Source organism: Marmota marmota, unplaced genomic scaffold (assembly GCF_001458135.2).
Source record: "Marmota marmota marmota unplaced genomic scaffold, marMar, whole genome shotgun sequence".
NCBI classification, from domain to species: Eukaryota; Metazoa; Chordata; class Mammalia; order Rodentia; family Sciuridae; genus Marmota; species Marmota marmota.
Genome location: NW_026000249.1, coordinates 29,087,974 through 29,105,663, shown reverse-complemented (window position 1 = coordinate 29,105,663; position 17,690 = coordinate 29,087,974). Strand labels below are relative to the sequence as shown.

At 36.7% G+C, this 17,690-nt stretch overlaps 2 protein-coding genes across 10 annotated transcripts in view; one reads left to right on the top strand and one right to left on the bottom strand.

Annotated features, from left to right (window-relative positions):
- Positions 1 to 17,690, top strand: part of Cask (calcium/calmodulin dependent serine protein kinase) — a 224,306-nt gene that overhangs the window by 37,661 nt on the left and 168,955 nt on the right. For all 9 annotated transcript variants that reach the window (XM_048796316.1, XM_015488115.2, XM_015488113.2 and 6 more), the window contains exon 3: positions 4,086 to 4,158. In XM_048796316.1, the coding sequence (XP_048652273.1) occupies positions 4,086 to 4,158 (73 nt within the window). The remainder of the gene's footprint in view (positions 1 to 4,085; positions 4,159 to 17,690) is intronic.
- Positions 11,342 to 16,848, bottom strand: Gpr82 (G protein-coupled receptor 82). Its single transcript, XM_015488118.2, has 3 exons — positions 16,431 to 16,848; positions 14,119 to 14,188; positions 11,342 to 13,993 (listed from the first exon to the last, which is right to left on the bottom strand). Exon 3 carries the CDS (start codon positions 13,958 to 13,960, stop codon positions 12,950 to 12,952), a length of 1,011 nt encoding a protein of 336 aa, XP_015343604.1. The 5' UTR covers positions 13,961 to 13,993; positions 14,119 to 14,188; positions 16,431 to 16,848; the 3' UTR covers positions 11,342 to 12,949.

The window sequence follows — 17,690 nt, the reverse complement described above, 5'->3', positions numbered from 1 at the left end:
ATATATATATATATATATATATATATATTTTATATGATCAAATTATATATATATAATTTAAAAAGGGCTGGAGATGTGGCTCAGTGGTTAAACGGCCCTGGATTCCATCCCCAGTACCAATCCATCAATCAGTAAAACATGGAGTACAACATCCCAGCATCCCTCCTCAGTCACCAACCATAATATGTTGAAAGGTTCAAACCCACAAACCTATTAGGATTTATTAAAACCTTCTATCATTTGAGAAAGTTATATTAAATGATTACAGCTTCCTCCTCCTACTATTCCTTTTATAATAATAGCATCATAGAAGGACATAGCTGGAAACAACTTAGAGACCATCCAAATACAACTTTGAACCCTAAATGACTTGACTGTCTTCAAATTCATTGCCCTGAATCATCCTGTCTAGGGAGCAAGGACCCCAGTCTCAAAGATGGAGCAACCATGGCTAAAGCACAGAGTAAAGAATATGCTCACTGTAGGAAAGCTGCTTTCCTACACTACTGGGGCTAGAGAGAAACAGCAAATGAAAGTTTATATATGTTAACTATAATTATTTCTTTAGATTCCTGATAACATGTTAAAACCAAAGCTAAATGTCCTCTTTTGTGTCATGCTCTTTTTAAGTCCCGCTTGCTATTGTTGGGCTCCTATCACAATTGTAAATTCATATTTTTTCTTGTACCTCAAAATTTCTTAAAAATTTCTCTAATACCAAAAATAGTCAATGCTATCCTGATTTTCTTGTGGCCTAGCTGTAAATCACTTTATATGACAAAATGAAATTCTCAGTCTTTTGCATATTATTGCTTATATGTTTGGGTTTTTTTTTTTTTTTTTTGTACCAGTGATTGAACTCAGGGGCACTCCACCACTGAGCCACATCCCCAGCCCTTTTTTGTATTTTATTTAGAGGTAGGGTCTCACTAGAAGCTTAGGGCCTTGCTAAGTTGTTGAGGCTGGCTTTGAATTCATGATCCTCTTTCCTCAACCTTCTGAGTCGCTGGAATTACAGGCATGCACCACCGTGCCTGGCATTTGTGTGTATTTTTAAGTAAGTTGAAGTAACTTGCCTTTGCTACTTTTTGCCAGGTGCAATGGCACATGCCTATAATCCCAGCAATTCAGGAGGATGAAGCAGGAGGATCACAAGTTTGAGGCCAGCCTCGGCAACTTAGTGAAGCCTTCAAGACTTTAATAAGACTGCCTCAAAATAAAAAATGAAAAAGCCTGGGAATGTGGCCCAGTGGTAAAGTGCCCCTGGGTTAAGTACCCACCTCCCAAAATCCTACTTGTCTATATTGCAATTTTCCAAGGGCAGCATAGCATAAAATAAGGAAAGCCAAAAATTCAGAATTGTGATTCTTTTAAAATGTTTTTCCTCAATGGAAGAAGATATTTTTTTTTCTTTTTTGAGCCATGGTAACCAGGATATCTGGCATATATGTTGACAAAGCTGATATTAAACCAGTATTACTTTTACTCTGTTCCCCATTTTTTTCTTACCTTTTCTTAGCTTTCCCTTAACTTCAAGCCTCTCTTTTCCACTGGACTGGGCAGGATGATCTCATGCAAAGGTGACATCGTACAATGAAAGAATACTATGGTCTCTCCCAATATTGAGATTTATAGAAAGGGCAGATTTTATATTTCAAAATGAAAGCCTGTTGACTTTTAAATCCATTTGTATTTGCTGTTAAAACGGTGATTTTATGAAAGGAACTTTCCAGAATGGACCATAAAAGAGTAGCATTGAGACCACTAAGTGACATTTCTCAGAGAGAGATTTGGATACAATTTATTTAAAAAAAAGCAGGAGAGTATAATTTCTCATTTTTCTGAGTGTACAGGTTGCAGAATCACATTGGTCATGCAGTCACATATATACATATCTGATTCAAATGTATGATATGTCAAGATCATTGTACAGTCATGTGTAACTAATTAAAACAAATTTTAAAAAAAAGCAGGGGAGAGGCCCAGACAGTATTATTAGGTATGTTCCCTATTGCAGATCATCAATGACCATGTAACAAGGGCACATGGTTCTTCCTTTTGTGTACTGTGTCTGGCCAGATGATTCCTAACCTTCCTTTCTCCCTTCTGTTTCTGAGATTCATTGTTAGGAAATTCAGCTTTTATCAGTATTCTAGTGAGACCAACTGCAAGAAGACTCTGAGACACCAAGTAATGAAATTGCTAATGTTGTTTTTCCCCAACTGGCTGAGTTTCAAGAGGAGCAGCAAAGCATGGCATCAAATAAAAATCTGCTCAGCACTTAGTACAGCCCAATTAGTGATTACCTCTGTCCTTTCAGGGGTGATGAGTTGTGGAGTGAGCTAACATATGGAATCAGAGTATCAAATCAAACTCTTGCAAATCAGAGAGATCTTTTTACCAAGTACCAAGCTTTACTGAATAATTTCAAGGATACAGGCAATCAAAAGGCTCAGCTGAAGCAGAAAGAGGCCTGGGCTGTCAAGGATAGCTCTCCACATCATTTCTTCCTGCATCAGTAATGCACCCTGGCCCAGAATAGATTAAGTCTCTATCCAAGGTTTGTGGGATTCTACATACACAGAGAAGCATTTCAATTATGAAACATCTCTGTTTTATACCCAAGAGAGATGGATAGCTTATGTGACATTCTCCAGGAAGCCATCTATGCCTCAAAAATCCCAGGTTTTATTTACCATAGATAATCTTAGCCAGGAACATTCTGTTAAGGACATTTCAGAGATAAAGTGTCTTCTGCATGGCAAATAGCATTAGTCTTTTTTACCCAGAGTTGACAAGGAGAGTAGACTGAGTCACCTCTTCTTTTCTTCCACCACTCTCCACCCCTGATAATGCCTACTTAAATAAATAGACTCATTTATTTATTAAATAATTATACTTATTTAATAAATAAATAGATTCACTTAAATAGATTGCTGGCCAGTTCTTTCCTTGCATGGAATTACCATCTTTCCTGATCCTTAGGGAAGGTGAACACAAACATATATATTGCTGAGTTTCTCTGTAAAGCAGGGACCATGATGCTTCATTGAACGAAGATTTGGGGGGTTTTTCGTTTATATTTTTTTGGTTTTTGGTTTTGTTTTGTGTTGTTTTTTTTTTTAACCAGGGATTGAACCCAGGGCCACTTTACCACTGAACCACATCCTCAGCTTTTTTATTTTATATTTTGAGACAGGGTCTCACTAAATTGCTGAAACTTTCTTTGAACTCATAATCCTCCTACCTCAGCCTCCTGAGCTGCTGGGATTACAGGCATGTGCTACCATGCTTAGTTTAAATGCATTTTCAATTTACAGTATTTTTAACTTAAGATGGGTTTATACAGCTTCAACCCCATCATAAGTCAAAGATCATTTGTACTCTTGATCACACACTGTTGCTAGTTGACCCTGTTTCCACATTTTAGTGACTTTTTTAGAAATGTTAACTCCTTCTTTGTTCTTCACCTGTCCCCAGTGGAGGAATTTCAGCAGACTCCAGCTGGCCATGTGAGGGCTGAGACTTCCCAGGACATGGGCCTAGAACTAACCCTGCTTTGTTCAAGAGTGCCCCAACTAAAACCTGATTAGATTCAAAGAGAAATTGTACACATAGGAGGCTCTTCCCTCATTTGTCCTCAGAGGTAAATGGGAACAAGGCAGAATGTCCACTGTGGTGGCATACAGAAGGACCCCCCCCCTTTGGTTAGAATCTTCCAGATAGTTTGTGCACGGCTTACTTAATAGCAATCCAGTTTAACTAAATAGAATTGAATTTTAGAAGTTTTTTCATGTTTTATGTTTTAATCTTTAGTTTGCAGAGCAATTTTACTTATGAACTCTATGAAATTCTCTTGACCTGGCTTAGAAAATATAGAACATATTATTTTTTCATTAAGCTCATCATTCATGAGTCTGCCAACTTTTTCATTAAGTTCACTTTCTTTTCTGCTCACATAAAGATGTCTATAGGCAGCTAAAATAAAGGTGGGAGTTATGAACTAGGGACTCTGTGTATTAAGTTTTAAAAATAAAAAATTTTTACAGCTTTAAATTTCTTTAATTTTTTTTTGTTTTCTACAGCCATTACATGAGACAGATACTGGAAGCTCTACGCTACTGTCATGATAATAACATAATTCACAGAGATGTGAAGGTAAGTCATTCTTATCACTAATTTTAATTTTATGAAGAGAAATTGACATAGTAAATGACAATAATCAGAAATTTTTAATACTTTCATAGAGAGCATCTTACATCTAATTTTATTTGCAAATAAAAAAAGGTATTTAGCTGCTTTATATTGAGAAAGTCATTATACTGATTCTTAATAGGAACACCTTATAATTTCAGTTTCCTTCTTTTTATTAAAGATTGCATACAATCTAACATTTCATTATTCCTCTTTTGCCATTGTGTGAGAGAAAGAAATGAAAAATCCAACAAATAGGAAAAATGAAACTCCATCCTACAGTGAGTTGAGGGGAAAATTAGAATTTGGTTAATGTAGTAAAAGTTAACCACACACTTACATTTTCATAATGTTGCAATGTAAAACAGTCAGCATTGCATTTTCTTTGCAGGTAGTTTTTAAACATAGTGTGAAATCATAATTATAGATCCAATATAGTTTGTACCCTTAGAATATAAGTATGATCATTATTCACTCTTTCTGCCCATTCCATCCTAGTATCAAGTTAATGAGAACTCTCAGTCCCTGGCTCTTTAACATTTTCAACCAAAATATAAAGGCAATCCAGAAAGGACCAGTGAGCCCTTCTCCTGGCCTCCAGCCCCTTCCAAGACTGAGATTCAACAGGGAGCCTCTTAGGTCTCTCCAGCTCTACTTTCAGACTCTTGATATTTTGTTGCTGGCCTCTCTCTAACCCCCAGCACCCAGAGACATGGTGCTTCTTCCTTCAACACATACTACTAAAGGCCTGGCTTTTTCAGTGTATTTTAAATGGCTAAAAAAATTAAGTAGAGTTTATTTTAACAGAAATTCTTGTAGTTAAAAGCTGAGGTAAAGCATGAGCAATTCCAGAACCAGCTAGTAGAATATTAAAACAGCAAATGAAAATCATTGGAGAATGTACAAAATACATATTAGTGTAAGTTAGTGTATAGTATCTTATTTGTTCTTTTTAAATATGGTGATAGGAAATTGATCCTGTTGTAAGAATGCAATACTGAACAAACCAATGGTTGCCTACCACTTTTATAAAAACAAATTTGTCAGTTACCACAGAGTAAGGAGTATGGAAAGGTAAAGAGGGAGGGGAGTTATCAAATTTAATAGCATGCTGTGTGATTCTTTTGCATTTAATGAGTATGAGAAGGTACATATAAAGTAAAATATATCTATGTATATTATAAAATATATTCAAAAAATGATGTAATAGCATTCATTGGGTTAGAACTGTTTCACTCAAGAGGCAATTTCGTTTTGCATGAATTCTGTTCTTGAAAGATAATTGTATCAGCAAGATGTAATAAATCATGATTGACAATGCACTCCACTGGAATACTTTCAATAACATAGTCAGCTTTTGATTAGCCATGATATTTGCTATAATGACAACTCCAAACCAAATAAAATCCAAAAGTAGTTATATTTGACTTCTCCTTCTAATTTATATTCTGACTTATTTATTCAACAAATATTTGAGCGCCTACTTCATACAGAATATTGTGCTTGGAGACCTAAAAGGATTATGGTCTCGAGAAGGAGATAAGGCAGTGTGTATCTTTCATCAACTACTGTAGATCAACACATACCAAAATTTGGTGACTTGAAACAACAACTGTCATTATCTACTCATGGTTCTGCAGTTTGGGCAGAGTTTAGTGGGGACAGCTCAGTTCTGTTACCCATTGGCTAAGGCAGCATGGCTAGTTTCCACAGAGGCTTCCCTCAGTTTTCTGGCATCTCAGCTGAGCAGACTAGAACAACGGGGAGCTAGACAGGCCCTCTTCATTGTCTCTCATTCAGTGAGTTCTCTTACTCTTTCCACATGGCCCCTTCTCCAGCAGGAGAGTGGCTCAGGGCTCCAAAAGAGCAAAAAGGAAAGTTGCCAGGCTTCTTGAAACCTGGGTCTGGAATTTGTACTGTGTCACATCCTCTGCATTCAATTAATCCTATCAGTCGTAAAAAAGGTCATCAAGTGCCAAATGCAGTAGTACACACATGTAATCCCAGTGACTATGGAGGCTGAGGCAAGAGGATTGCAAGCTTGAGGACAGCCTCAGCAACTTAGCAAGGCCCCAAGCAACTTAGCAAAACTCTGTCTCAAAACGAAAGAAAGAAAGGACTGGGAATGCAGCTTAGTGGTAGAGCACCCCTGGGTTCAATCCCCCTTCCCCCAAAATGATCATAAGGCTAACCTGGGTTCAAGGGGAGGAAAAATAGATTCATCTTTTTAAAATGTCTTTATTAATACATTGTAGTGGTACATAATACTTGGGTTCTTTTTGACTTAATCATACATGCATGGAATATAATGTGCTCCAGTTCAGTCGCTAGTACTTCCGCTTCCTCTCCCCTCCTCCCTCACTGACTCTCTTCTTCCACTGCTTTCATCTTTTGTTTGGAGTAGTGCGGATGTACACAAAAACAGAAGAACTTGTTGGTGGTCATCTTTATAAACAGGTGAACAAATAATTATTATACAAGGTAGAGGGATTTCATGGAGGAGGTCATGTTGGAGCCTGGTCTTGAGTCATGGGGTTGTTACATGGAGACAAGAGGACATTTCATAGAGAAGGAACAGTGTGTGCAAAGACCTCAGTTTTGCATTGGATTAGTTTATTATTTCTAAAGTACATGCCAAATAATTTTTAGGAAGCACCCAGAATCCTGCTGAGGAAGGAAAAAGAAGTCATTCTCAAACTGCAAATTAATAAAAAAAAAAACACCTTTTTTTTTAAGTCAGCAGGGAGACTCAACACAGAGTGCATATTCATGTTGTTATTCTTGATATTTCAATACCTGGAATCTATACATTTTGCATAGGTAAATGGAATACTCACAATTTACTTAATCAGCAATGTTGAATTTTGGTGTATTTTCTTAAGACATTCATCTAAAAGATATTTACTGACAGCCTGCTGTGTGGCAGGCACTGTCCTAGGAGTTGGAAATTAGTCAATGAACAAAGCAGACAAAATCATTGCCTTTCTGGAACTGACATTCTAGTTCAGAAGAGACAGACAATAATCACTGTTTGTTTGTTTTGGGTTTTGCAGTGCTGGGGATCAAGCCTGGGGCCTCACACGTGCTAAACAAGGGCTCTACCCTGGAGCTACACTCCCAGCCCAAGACAGACAACAATCAATAAGCAGAAATAAGGAAACTATAGGGTAGGCTAGAATATGAAAAGGACTCAGGGAAATAAAAAGAGGGGCCACAAGGCCAGGGAGTGTTAGAATAGGGACAATATGCCATCTGAGCAAGGACTTGAAGGAGGCAAGGGAGGGACTGAGCTGATATCTAAGACGAGAATGTTCTAGGTAAAGATACAGCCAGTGCAAAGGTGCCAAGACAGGAACTCAAGTAGCCCAGCGGAGGAACAGCAAGGAGCAGGTATAGCTGGGGCAAAATGAACAAAGGGGAGAGTAAAGAGACAAGCCACAAACCTCCCCCTCCACCCTGCATCCCTCCCCAAGCCAACTTAGACCAGAGAGGCAGCAGTGGAAGTGGTTTAAACAAAAAGAAAAGCAGTTATATTCCAGATATATCTCAAAAGTTGTGTCAACAGGATTTACTAATATGACTTGGGTAATTTAGGTAAAGTTAGTTTGATTGAGGACCTGGTTATGGAGGTATTCCCACATAGGGGTCATTGTAAACCTTTCCTAACAATGCATTTCTCTCTTTCCCATTCTCATAATTCTTACCATAAGAGTTAAAAGCATGCAGTTTCTCAAAGGTCCCACCATTATATTGATTAATAGTACTTTTTTCTTTACTTGGGCATTTCTTTTTGAAATCATCATACTTGAGTCTAAAAAGGATTGTTAGATTTGAGTGTACAGACCATGTGACCTGTAATGGAACCTGCTTGCTTTGGAGAAGCAATTTCACATGAAATTGCATTAAAAATAATGATAAGCCAGGTATGGTGGTGTATGCCTTTATATTCCAGAGACTCGGGAGGCTGAGGCAAGAAGAATCACAAGTTCAAGGCCAGACTCAGCTACTCAGTGAAATCCTGTCTCAAAATAAATTTTTTAAAAAATTAAGAGGGCTGGGGATGTGGTTCTGTGGTAAAGCTCCCCTGGGTTCAATCCCCAGTACCACATACAACAAAAAGTAATGGTACAATTCTTTGAAATTCAGGGAGACATGTCATCATAACACAAGTTCTCCCAACAGCCACACTAGTGACATTTGGGACCAGAAACTTGTAGTGAAAGGCTATCCTGGGTATTGTAGCAAAACTTCTCAGCATCCAAGCCAATAGCATCTCCTCTCAGTTGTGACAACTGAATAAGTCTTCAGACTTTGCCAAATGTTCTCTGGGGCACAAAATTGGCCCTGGTTAAGACCCATTGTCATAATATTTCTCAGACATTAATTAAGGCATGCATGCAAATTTCCATTTTTTCTGTCATCTTCTTCCCTTAATTCTTTTTTTTTTCTTGTGAAAGGATGAGAAAATTTCCATTATGTTTTTATTTTCTTCCTCTCATCCCTAAATTAAAAGAACTTTGGAGAAAATTTGCACAGTCGTCCAAGTAAATGCATCTGCTGGCTCCTTGCCTGCCTTTGCTGGCTCTGCTAAGCACATAGTTTGTGGAATTCTCTGGGCTCTCCTAACTCTTGCAGGCAGCCCCACAAGGCACCACCTGGATGTGCAGAACCTCAGCATTCCGTAGGCCTTTCTGTCACTCTGACCTACTCAGGTACAGTTTTAATAAAGTTGAAGTGAAGCAGCTCCTCTGGGAGCACAACTGCTTGCTACACTGCTTTCTATTTTGAACGGGGCCTATGCCCAGGAGGTTTAGGTGCTCAGTTTTTAGTTCTCAAAACTGTGGAAACTCACGGTGCACATACACTAGCCAGAGGCCTCCCGCCCAATTGTTTCTGGGTATGCTTCCTATAAATGGTTTTCCTCACAACATGTGTCAACACGCCTGGCTGCCCTTCGCTCCCCTTCTGGTCTCAGTTCTCCTTTCACCTTCTGATGGTCTGACTTATATTATAAATGCCTGTTCATCATATAACACTGCTTGCCACAGCATTGTGGATTTCTTAAAGTATTCCTTCCTCTTGCCTTTGGTTGCTGACATTTCTTTGATATCTGTGACCATGACTCCCCAAAGTCCTTCATATTGTATAAAATAAATTTTTCTCATTAGAACCCAAACTTACTTCTTTTATTCCTTATGATAAGAAGCACACTGTTGGGGCTAGGGAAATAGCTCAGTTGGTAGAGTGCTTGCCTTGATCCTCAGCACCAAAAAAAAAAAAAAAGCACACTGTTAATCCTCAGGCATTACTTCTGTAAGATTGTTGAATATGATGTTATCTTGCATCTCTAACTCCTGTGTATGCTTTTTATCCTCCCATCTACCCTTCTAAATACCAAAACTCCTTGATTTATGGGGGAAAAGGGATAAATGTTTTTCTTGTTAGAAGTGGCTCCTTTCACTGCTTCTCTCCTGAACCAGGGGTGGTATCATGTGGCCAAAGAGGTTTTTCTGCCAGGTGTAAAAACCTTTCTAGCTATAGGAACTCTCTCCAATGATATCAATTCCATTGGAATTTGGGGACCATCAGAGGAAGGTCCCAAGCATTACGCTGCATAATTGAAATGCTTAACAAATTACCAATGTCCCTTTTGTGTTCCTTTTATGATTTGCCAGCAAGCTTCTCTTTCCGTGGTCTTCACATGTTTACTTATAACAGCTTCCACCCTTGCAATCTGCAAAGCAGGGGATAGGCCAAGAGTCCTCACCAAATTAGAACCAGATGGACCATCTTCCTCTTCCACCCACAGAGGACAAACTCACTTCCAGGTTGGGTAGTCATCCTGAATTTTGTTTATATAGTCTTAATGGTTTGTGTTCCTGATTAATAGTTTGAAATCTGCTTTAATGAAAGTATGTATATAGGAAGAATGAAAGGGGAAATAAACATGTCATGTCTGTTTCCTAGTTAAAAGAAAATCCTGTTGACCTGTAAGTCAAAATTCAGGATTTTTGAAATCCCAAATTTGTGGTTGACTACAACTCACAAACAAGTTAAAAATATCATTTTCCTGAAATCCAAACTTTAAAATTGGAGTAAATTTAGAAAAGGATTTTTTATATAAAACATACACTGTGACATTAAATAGCCAATTTTTCAATTCCATTTAAACAAAAAAAAACTCAACATGGTTTACAATCTGCTGTTTAGGGAAGCATCTGTGGTATAAAGATAAACATGATCATAAAAAATTCAAAATAAAAAATGATTATAATATGTAAGCTCAGTATATAGTTCAATACATGGCATTTTCTATCAGAATGAATAATTTGAAATATCTAAGTGAATCCCACCATTGTGTACATCCACAATGCAGTCTTAATTAGAATAAGATAGCTCATGCTTGTATAATTTTATCAAAATGGAATCTGTCATGTATAACTAAAAAGGACCAATGAAAAAAGAATAAGTAACTCAGAGAAATTGTGCACACCTTTTTACCTTTTTTTGCTGCCTTTTTAAATGTAGGAAACTCTACTGTTTTGTTTTTTTTTTTTAACTTTCTTATAGTTGTAGATGGACAGAATGCCTTTGTTTTTTATGTGGTGCTGAGGATCAAACCCAGTGCCTCATGTGTGCTCAGCAAGCCCTCTACCACTGAGCTACAGCCCCAGCCCAGGAAACTCTACTTTAATAACATCTTTTATTTAAAGTAGTGGGTAGATTATCTATAAAGTGATTTTTTTAAATTATTTTTAGAAGCTACATATTTTTTAAACTCCTAAGTACAGTGAAATTTAATATAGTATAGTGTCAGATGAAAATTACTGATCATCTCAGTTCCTCTTATTGCTTATTATAACTGTGGAAAATTCTGGGCATCTCAGGAACTTTTGTGGTGGACTTTGAGTTATTCTGATTCACATGTCTAGAAAGTCACTAGAATGGACACCTCCATTTACAGCCAGCATACACTTAGGATTTCCAGGTCTTCTCTGTCTCTGAAAATTACTGAACCAGAAATCCGATGGCTACTATAAAAGACTAGATATATTCTGTTAAATACTGAAAGCTGGAATGTGTTCAGACTTTTCTCTGAACATTTTAATCTCTCAGTTAAACACTGAAATAAAAAGGAAAACAAATATTTACTTTTTTAGTATTGGTTTTTAATGAAAATCACACAAAAGTGTCAGAACCACCTCTAATGATTTTAAACATGGCTCTTAGAGAATCTATACAGTGAATTGCTTCTACAGTTATAATTCAGGAACAAAACACGCTATGAAATTAAAGACTTGGAAGTATCATGTGAACTTACTTTAAACTTCTCCTTGATCACTGAAGGAATTACCATGTGGAGAAAAAAGTTAATAGAAAACTGATTATAACTCCAAAGATGCTTTTGATCCAAACACATTTACTTTTTTTACTTTTTTAAAAAATTATAATGTATATGATAACAGAATGCAGTCACCATCATTTGTCTTACTGACTAGATTTACATGGAAGAAAGAAATGACCATTAAGAAATGCTTACTTCTTAATATTTACTTAGATACTGGAGAAAATCAGGGCTTACTTAACTATGCACTTCAGTTTTTTCATCAGCAAGTAAATTGGCATACTTTATGGTGATGATTGATGGTTGTGATGATTAAAATAATACGTGTTAAGCATGTAAGCAAAGTACCTGGCACATAGCAAGTGCCAAGCAACATTATCTGATTTAAAATACTACCTATGAATAAGGTAATATTTTCTGTTCTACAAATGAATAAATTAACATGTAAAAAGGGTAAGTAATTTGCTTAAGATTGTCCAGCTAAATAAGATATGGAACCAGGATTGAACCCAGGGAGTCTGAATTAGGGACCAATCTTTTTAACTAGAATGCTGCTTTATCATACATTCACTTCACAAAATTAATTGAACATATCTACGTGCCAGGTACTTTTTTTTAAAGAGAGAGAGAATCTATGTGGTGCTGAGAATCGCACCTGGCTCACACCCTTGCTAGGCGAGCACTCTACCTCTGAGCCACAATCTCAGCCCAATCATTAGTAACATTTTTATATTAGATATAGAGGAAAATACACAATGTGATGAAAATGGGCATATGACATTATTTTAGCTTTTTATTTTGACAAAGCCTAATCCAAATATTTAAGCATATTTGTAATATCTGCTCAATGAATATTGCCTCTCCCAGTAACATGAGTCAAATAATTTCAAATAAAAATGTTTATAAAACCTTGGATTTTTATACTGTATTATTCATGCACTTTGACAAGACTTAAGTGAGGACATTTCTTTTTTTTTTTTTTCTTGTACTCATTCCTAAAGTTTTTTATGTTACCAACAAACAAATGCTAACCTTTGCATTCTAAGATGGACTCCTGTATTCTTCATACAAAGCAGACATCCATAAACCATTTGCTTCTTTATCCTACAGTCATGAAATACTGTGTTCTGAACAGAAGATCCACAATAGAGTTCAAACAGAAAATGGTCGGTTGGTTTCATATACAGTGGTATCCTTTCAGTATGTTTGACTTTCACCTCTGAAAATCTCTGCCATCTCAACTTTCAGCATAAATCGAGTTTTATGGATATATTTACTTATTTTAAAAAAACAGAGAGGCTTCCTTGGTGCCTGCCATCAACCAAGCTATGACATGTTAATCATTTAGGTTAGTGTCCCTAACAGAGTCACATGAATACTTCCTGTTTCATGGCATTTTCCATCCAGAAGTCAACCATATGGTTGTATATGCGGTGAATTAGATTTTGTAAAGAGATTATATAGTATCTTCTTGAATGTTTTATCTAATAGAAGAAATATAATGGGGTCTGTACTACTTCTGGCTGAAGCAAGACAAGTGAGGACGTTTTTTATTTCTATTAAATAATTCAATTGCTGGCAGTCCCCTTTCTGGTGCAGAACAAAAAAAATGGGTTTAAAAATACTATATGGAAGAAAGCAAATTATGAGTAGAATCTGGATAACCAAAAGATGTCTTTTCACAGAACTGTAAGTCAGATCTTTCTCCACAATGGATGTACAGGTCCTTACTTTTCTCAGATGATTGACAAAAGAGTAGTATGACGTGAGCACTACTAAAAAGGAAAATCCAATAAATGTGGTTCCAATAAGGCCTGCAATCTGAGAGATCATGGCTCCTAGTTCCATCTGTGGATTGTAGCACAGGCTCTCTCCTCCTTCCGTAGCCTCCACGACTGAATAGTATATGATAACGGGAATAATTATGCCCAGGACAACTCCCCATATATAAATGCACAGTTTTCTGGCAAAGTTGGGCTGGCGAAATTTTTTCAATAAATGGCCATAAAATATTTTCTCATAACAGGATGTAGGTCCTTGCATGGAATCCTTTTTCATTAAGGTAGCATAGCGGCTTATGGCAATCCAACATAAAATTAAGAGGCTGACAAACATACTCACATGCATGGACAGCGTTCCCAGAAAGTTGACCACTATGCATTGTGCAGAGTGATATTCCCATTGGTAACCTTTCAGGAAATAGATACCCATGAAAGGCATGGCACCACACACAAGTAAGTTTGCAGTCACGAGATGTGCCAGGTAGATGTGCGTTGATGTTTTCTTGCCTATTTTTGCTAAAAACACCCACTGAGAAAGTGAGTTTCCAAAGAGACCAACAATACAAAGCAAGGTATAAATGATTGGCAGAGCCGTGGAAGAGATCATAGATGGTTGAATGCATGTTGAATTGTTCCTCATTTATATCAGATTTTTTTGAATTTGTCCCAGGAGCTAGAACAGAATTGCAGATATTTAATATTCAAATTATGGATAGAATGTAAGCCAGATCATAAAAAAAGCAATAGTTACAAAATGTATTGGATGGAAAACGAACGTGCAGATGGCTTGCTTCTTACCTTTTCTAATCACAATTGTCCAGTTGAAATACAAATGGAGTGTTCTTATTATGACGGATAGTGCTTTTGTCTAAAAAACAAAATTTGATGCAAGGATATAAATGCCTGAGATTTATCACCTGACTTTGGCAGAATTTACAGTTCTTAGATCATAAAGCAATGTATAAGTAAGTGATGACACATTTTGCCTAGAAATGTAATTTTAAAAAATTTAAGGTACATGCAACAATACGTGCTGGTCAAAGGAAGGTGTTACAAAAGTATTTTGTTCCACATTTAAGAAGAGATAAGCTGGGCTCAGCAGTGCACAGTTTGTAATCCCAGTGACTGGGGAGGCCAAGGCAGGAGGATCACAAGTCTAAGGCCAGCCTCTGCAATTTATGAGAGACCATCTCAGAAAAGGCCTGAGGGTGTAGCTCAGTGGTAAATGCCCCTGAGTTCAATCCCTAGTACCAAAAAGATAAGACTTTTTTTAAAATATATTAGTTACATGCAAATAGTTTTCCTGGCTAGGTTAAAGCACTTCTCTATAATCCAATACTATAAAGAGTCCCTTTTCATAGTTCAGAAGTAAATTCAATTCCTCATCAACAAAAACTAAGAACCTGAATTTAAAAAAGAAAATCATAGCGACCAAGGATAGACTCCAAAATCCGAGGATCATTGCCAAAGGGCATCAGTAATTTCTCATTTCAACTAGTTAATGCTAAACTGCCATACTTCAATAAGAAGTTGACTTTAAAATTATGTCAAAATTGTAGTTGCTGTGCTTGTTGACTAGAGCGCCCTCATGTGTCCTCATGTGTAATTTAGTATCTGGGTTCTTCAGAGTTTTAAATTTGTTTGGAGGATATGCTGTTCTAATCACAGGATAAACGCAGGTATAGTTTTTTGCTTTTGGAAGTCTTATTTTTAATCTTTCTTGCATAGTACACATGAAGTGCTAAAGAATGACAAACCCATTTTCATTCTTACTTTTCTCCTTATTTCCTTATTTTCTTTAGGCAATAATAACAAAGACAAGTTACTGGATTCTGGCCAAATAAAAATCATAATCTCTGTTTAGAATGTGCCACATTTCTCTGTTTTTCACCATTGCTTTTTGGGCACCACATTCTCCACTCTTTCACAGTCTACAGCAGGGTTTCTCAATTTTTTAAAACAAAACAAAAACATTGCGTTCTATTTTGATAAGCATGAAAATTTTACCATACACCAGTCTCAGCCCTCAGCCCCTCAGGGCTTTTTTAGTCTGTACCCCTCTTCAGATCATGGTTTTATTAATTTTCTGCATCTTTAAAATTATGTCAATTTTTACAAAACTAGGCATTTTTTCCAAATATGATATCATAATTTCAAAATGACTTTTTAAGCCACACAATCCACACTCAAAGACAAAAATTTAAGAGCTGTGCAGAGTAGGTTCAAACACTGAGACCCTTAATTAATGCCTACCACTGTTTTCATCATTTTATTTATTTTGTTGTGATTTTTATTTAGAAAACAGTCCATATGCTTCAGAATGAGTTTGTATCTGGAGAATTGCAGTGTAGATGCAGTTATATAAAACCTAATCTGTAACTTCACTGATTTAAAAATCAGTCAAATAGAGAATGAAGTGAGCCAGTTTATTTCTTAAGAAAAATTTATCTGCTCAAAGTAGATTTTGATTTTCCATAAGGAATGGAGCTTCCTTTCATGATGATATTAAAGAAAAACACCAGCCCCTGCCTTGTGTGGATAATACAAAACATACTAAAAACAGCAAAAGGAAAGGTGCCTCACTATGAATATCAATAGCAAAAGCTCCTGAACAAAAGGAAGGTAAAAGACTCTGGCAGAAGCTAGCTTCATCGGACAGATGATGTGAGTCTCTGCAGGAACCTCAAGGTAGCAAAGGATAATTAGTTCACAATGTTTAGTTCACAAATTTGTGTCTCCTGTGTACCTGTCCTTTAAAATTAACTTTGATTTTTAAAGCTACTAGCTAAATTGTTTTCAAAATTTGGGAAATACTATTACATTTAAATAGAATCAAAATGACATGTTACAGATACAGAATTGCTTTCCTGAAAATGTCAAGTCGGCATTTGCCTCAGTAGAATGCCTGTCAAGTTACTCGTGTAGACATTGTGTCTACTGATTTGACAAATGAAAAAAGTAAGTTCTACAATTCATTACTAATATTTATCTACATAAATACACTCATTACCTTTCCTAATGATCAGTTTTCAAAGTGTAAACAGTTTATACCTGTTAGAGTTCTTATAAAACAAATTTATAAGCTATAATTAATAAATAATTACCCTTACCTGTCTGTTTATGCCAGTTAAGGTTATATGGTTCAAGGTCGTGATGCAAATTTCAGACTTACAACTCTCTGATCTTCACGCTTCCAGTATCCTTAGTCAATGTAAATAGATTCTTGCTTGACACCAACTACAGTGGGGGGAAAAAGGAAATTAAACTGAGCATTGAAGAAATTCAATAGTTATGGTAAATGTAGCAACCACCTCCTCAAAAAAAGCCCTCATTTCTCTATTTCTGTAGTGAGAGGAAGTTGATGTGCAATATATATATATGTAGATATATTACTTCCTTATGATTATTTCATGAACTACTTACACCTCAGCTTTATGAAGCATGATTGGCTGCAGTTAAGTTCAAAGGTATAATTCCCCATAGCTACTTAATTTTATGTGACACAGTGATAGAGGGAACCCAATAAAATATTAGTACAAATGTGTTCATAAACTTATCTGTAATATCCCTTCTGGGTGGCTTATTTGCTGTACTGAGAATAGAGGCAAACACACTCCAAGTTTTCTTAAGAGCAGCTTCCCAGAATCAAGTATCATAGAACTGAACTAGAATTTCATAACCATGTCTGAGTTGAGATCTTTTGTTTTAAGGTTGAAGAAACTGAGGCCCAGAGAGGCTCCCTGTCAGTACAGACTGCACCTTGGGCTTTGGGTTCAGTATGTTATTTGGAGCATTTGCAATGAATTTGGAGAATCCTGCGAAGTGGCAAGTGGGCCTCAGATCAAATGAATAGTTACAACCTAAAGAATTATGAGACCAATTTTATATATGATATTTTTAGTCAATCAGTGAACTACTAACCAAATGAAAGCCAAGCGTGTACAGCTGGGGAGTCAGACTTGCCTCAAGCACTATCTTCCTATGGTAGTTAAACCAGTGGGAGTCTGAAAAGGAGAACAGAGAACAGAAATCTAATTTTATCAAGTCTGAACACTTTAGTTATTAGTAAATCATTTAAAATTAATAGAAGCACTCTGCCACTTCTCATAACCCCCAACACATAAACCTTATTTCATGTCTATTGCATAAATTCCCTCTGATGTTTGCTAATATTTTTTTCTAAAGCAAAAGTGAAAACTCTCTGAAGTTTCTGGAGTCTGTCCTGCTGCTGTGCATCTTTGCAATGCTTGCCATCATTTAATTAAGAGTAGTTAGGCGGGCGCGGTGGCGCAGGCCTGTAATCCCAGCAGCTTGGGAGGTGGAAGCAGGAGGATTGAGAGTTCAAAGCCAGCCTCAGCAACTCTGTGAGG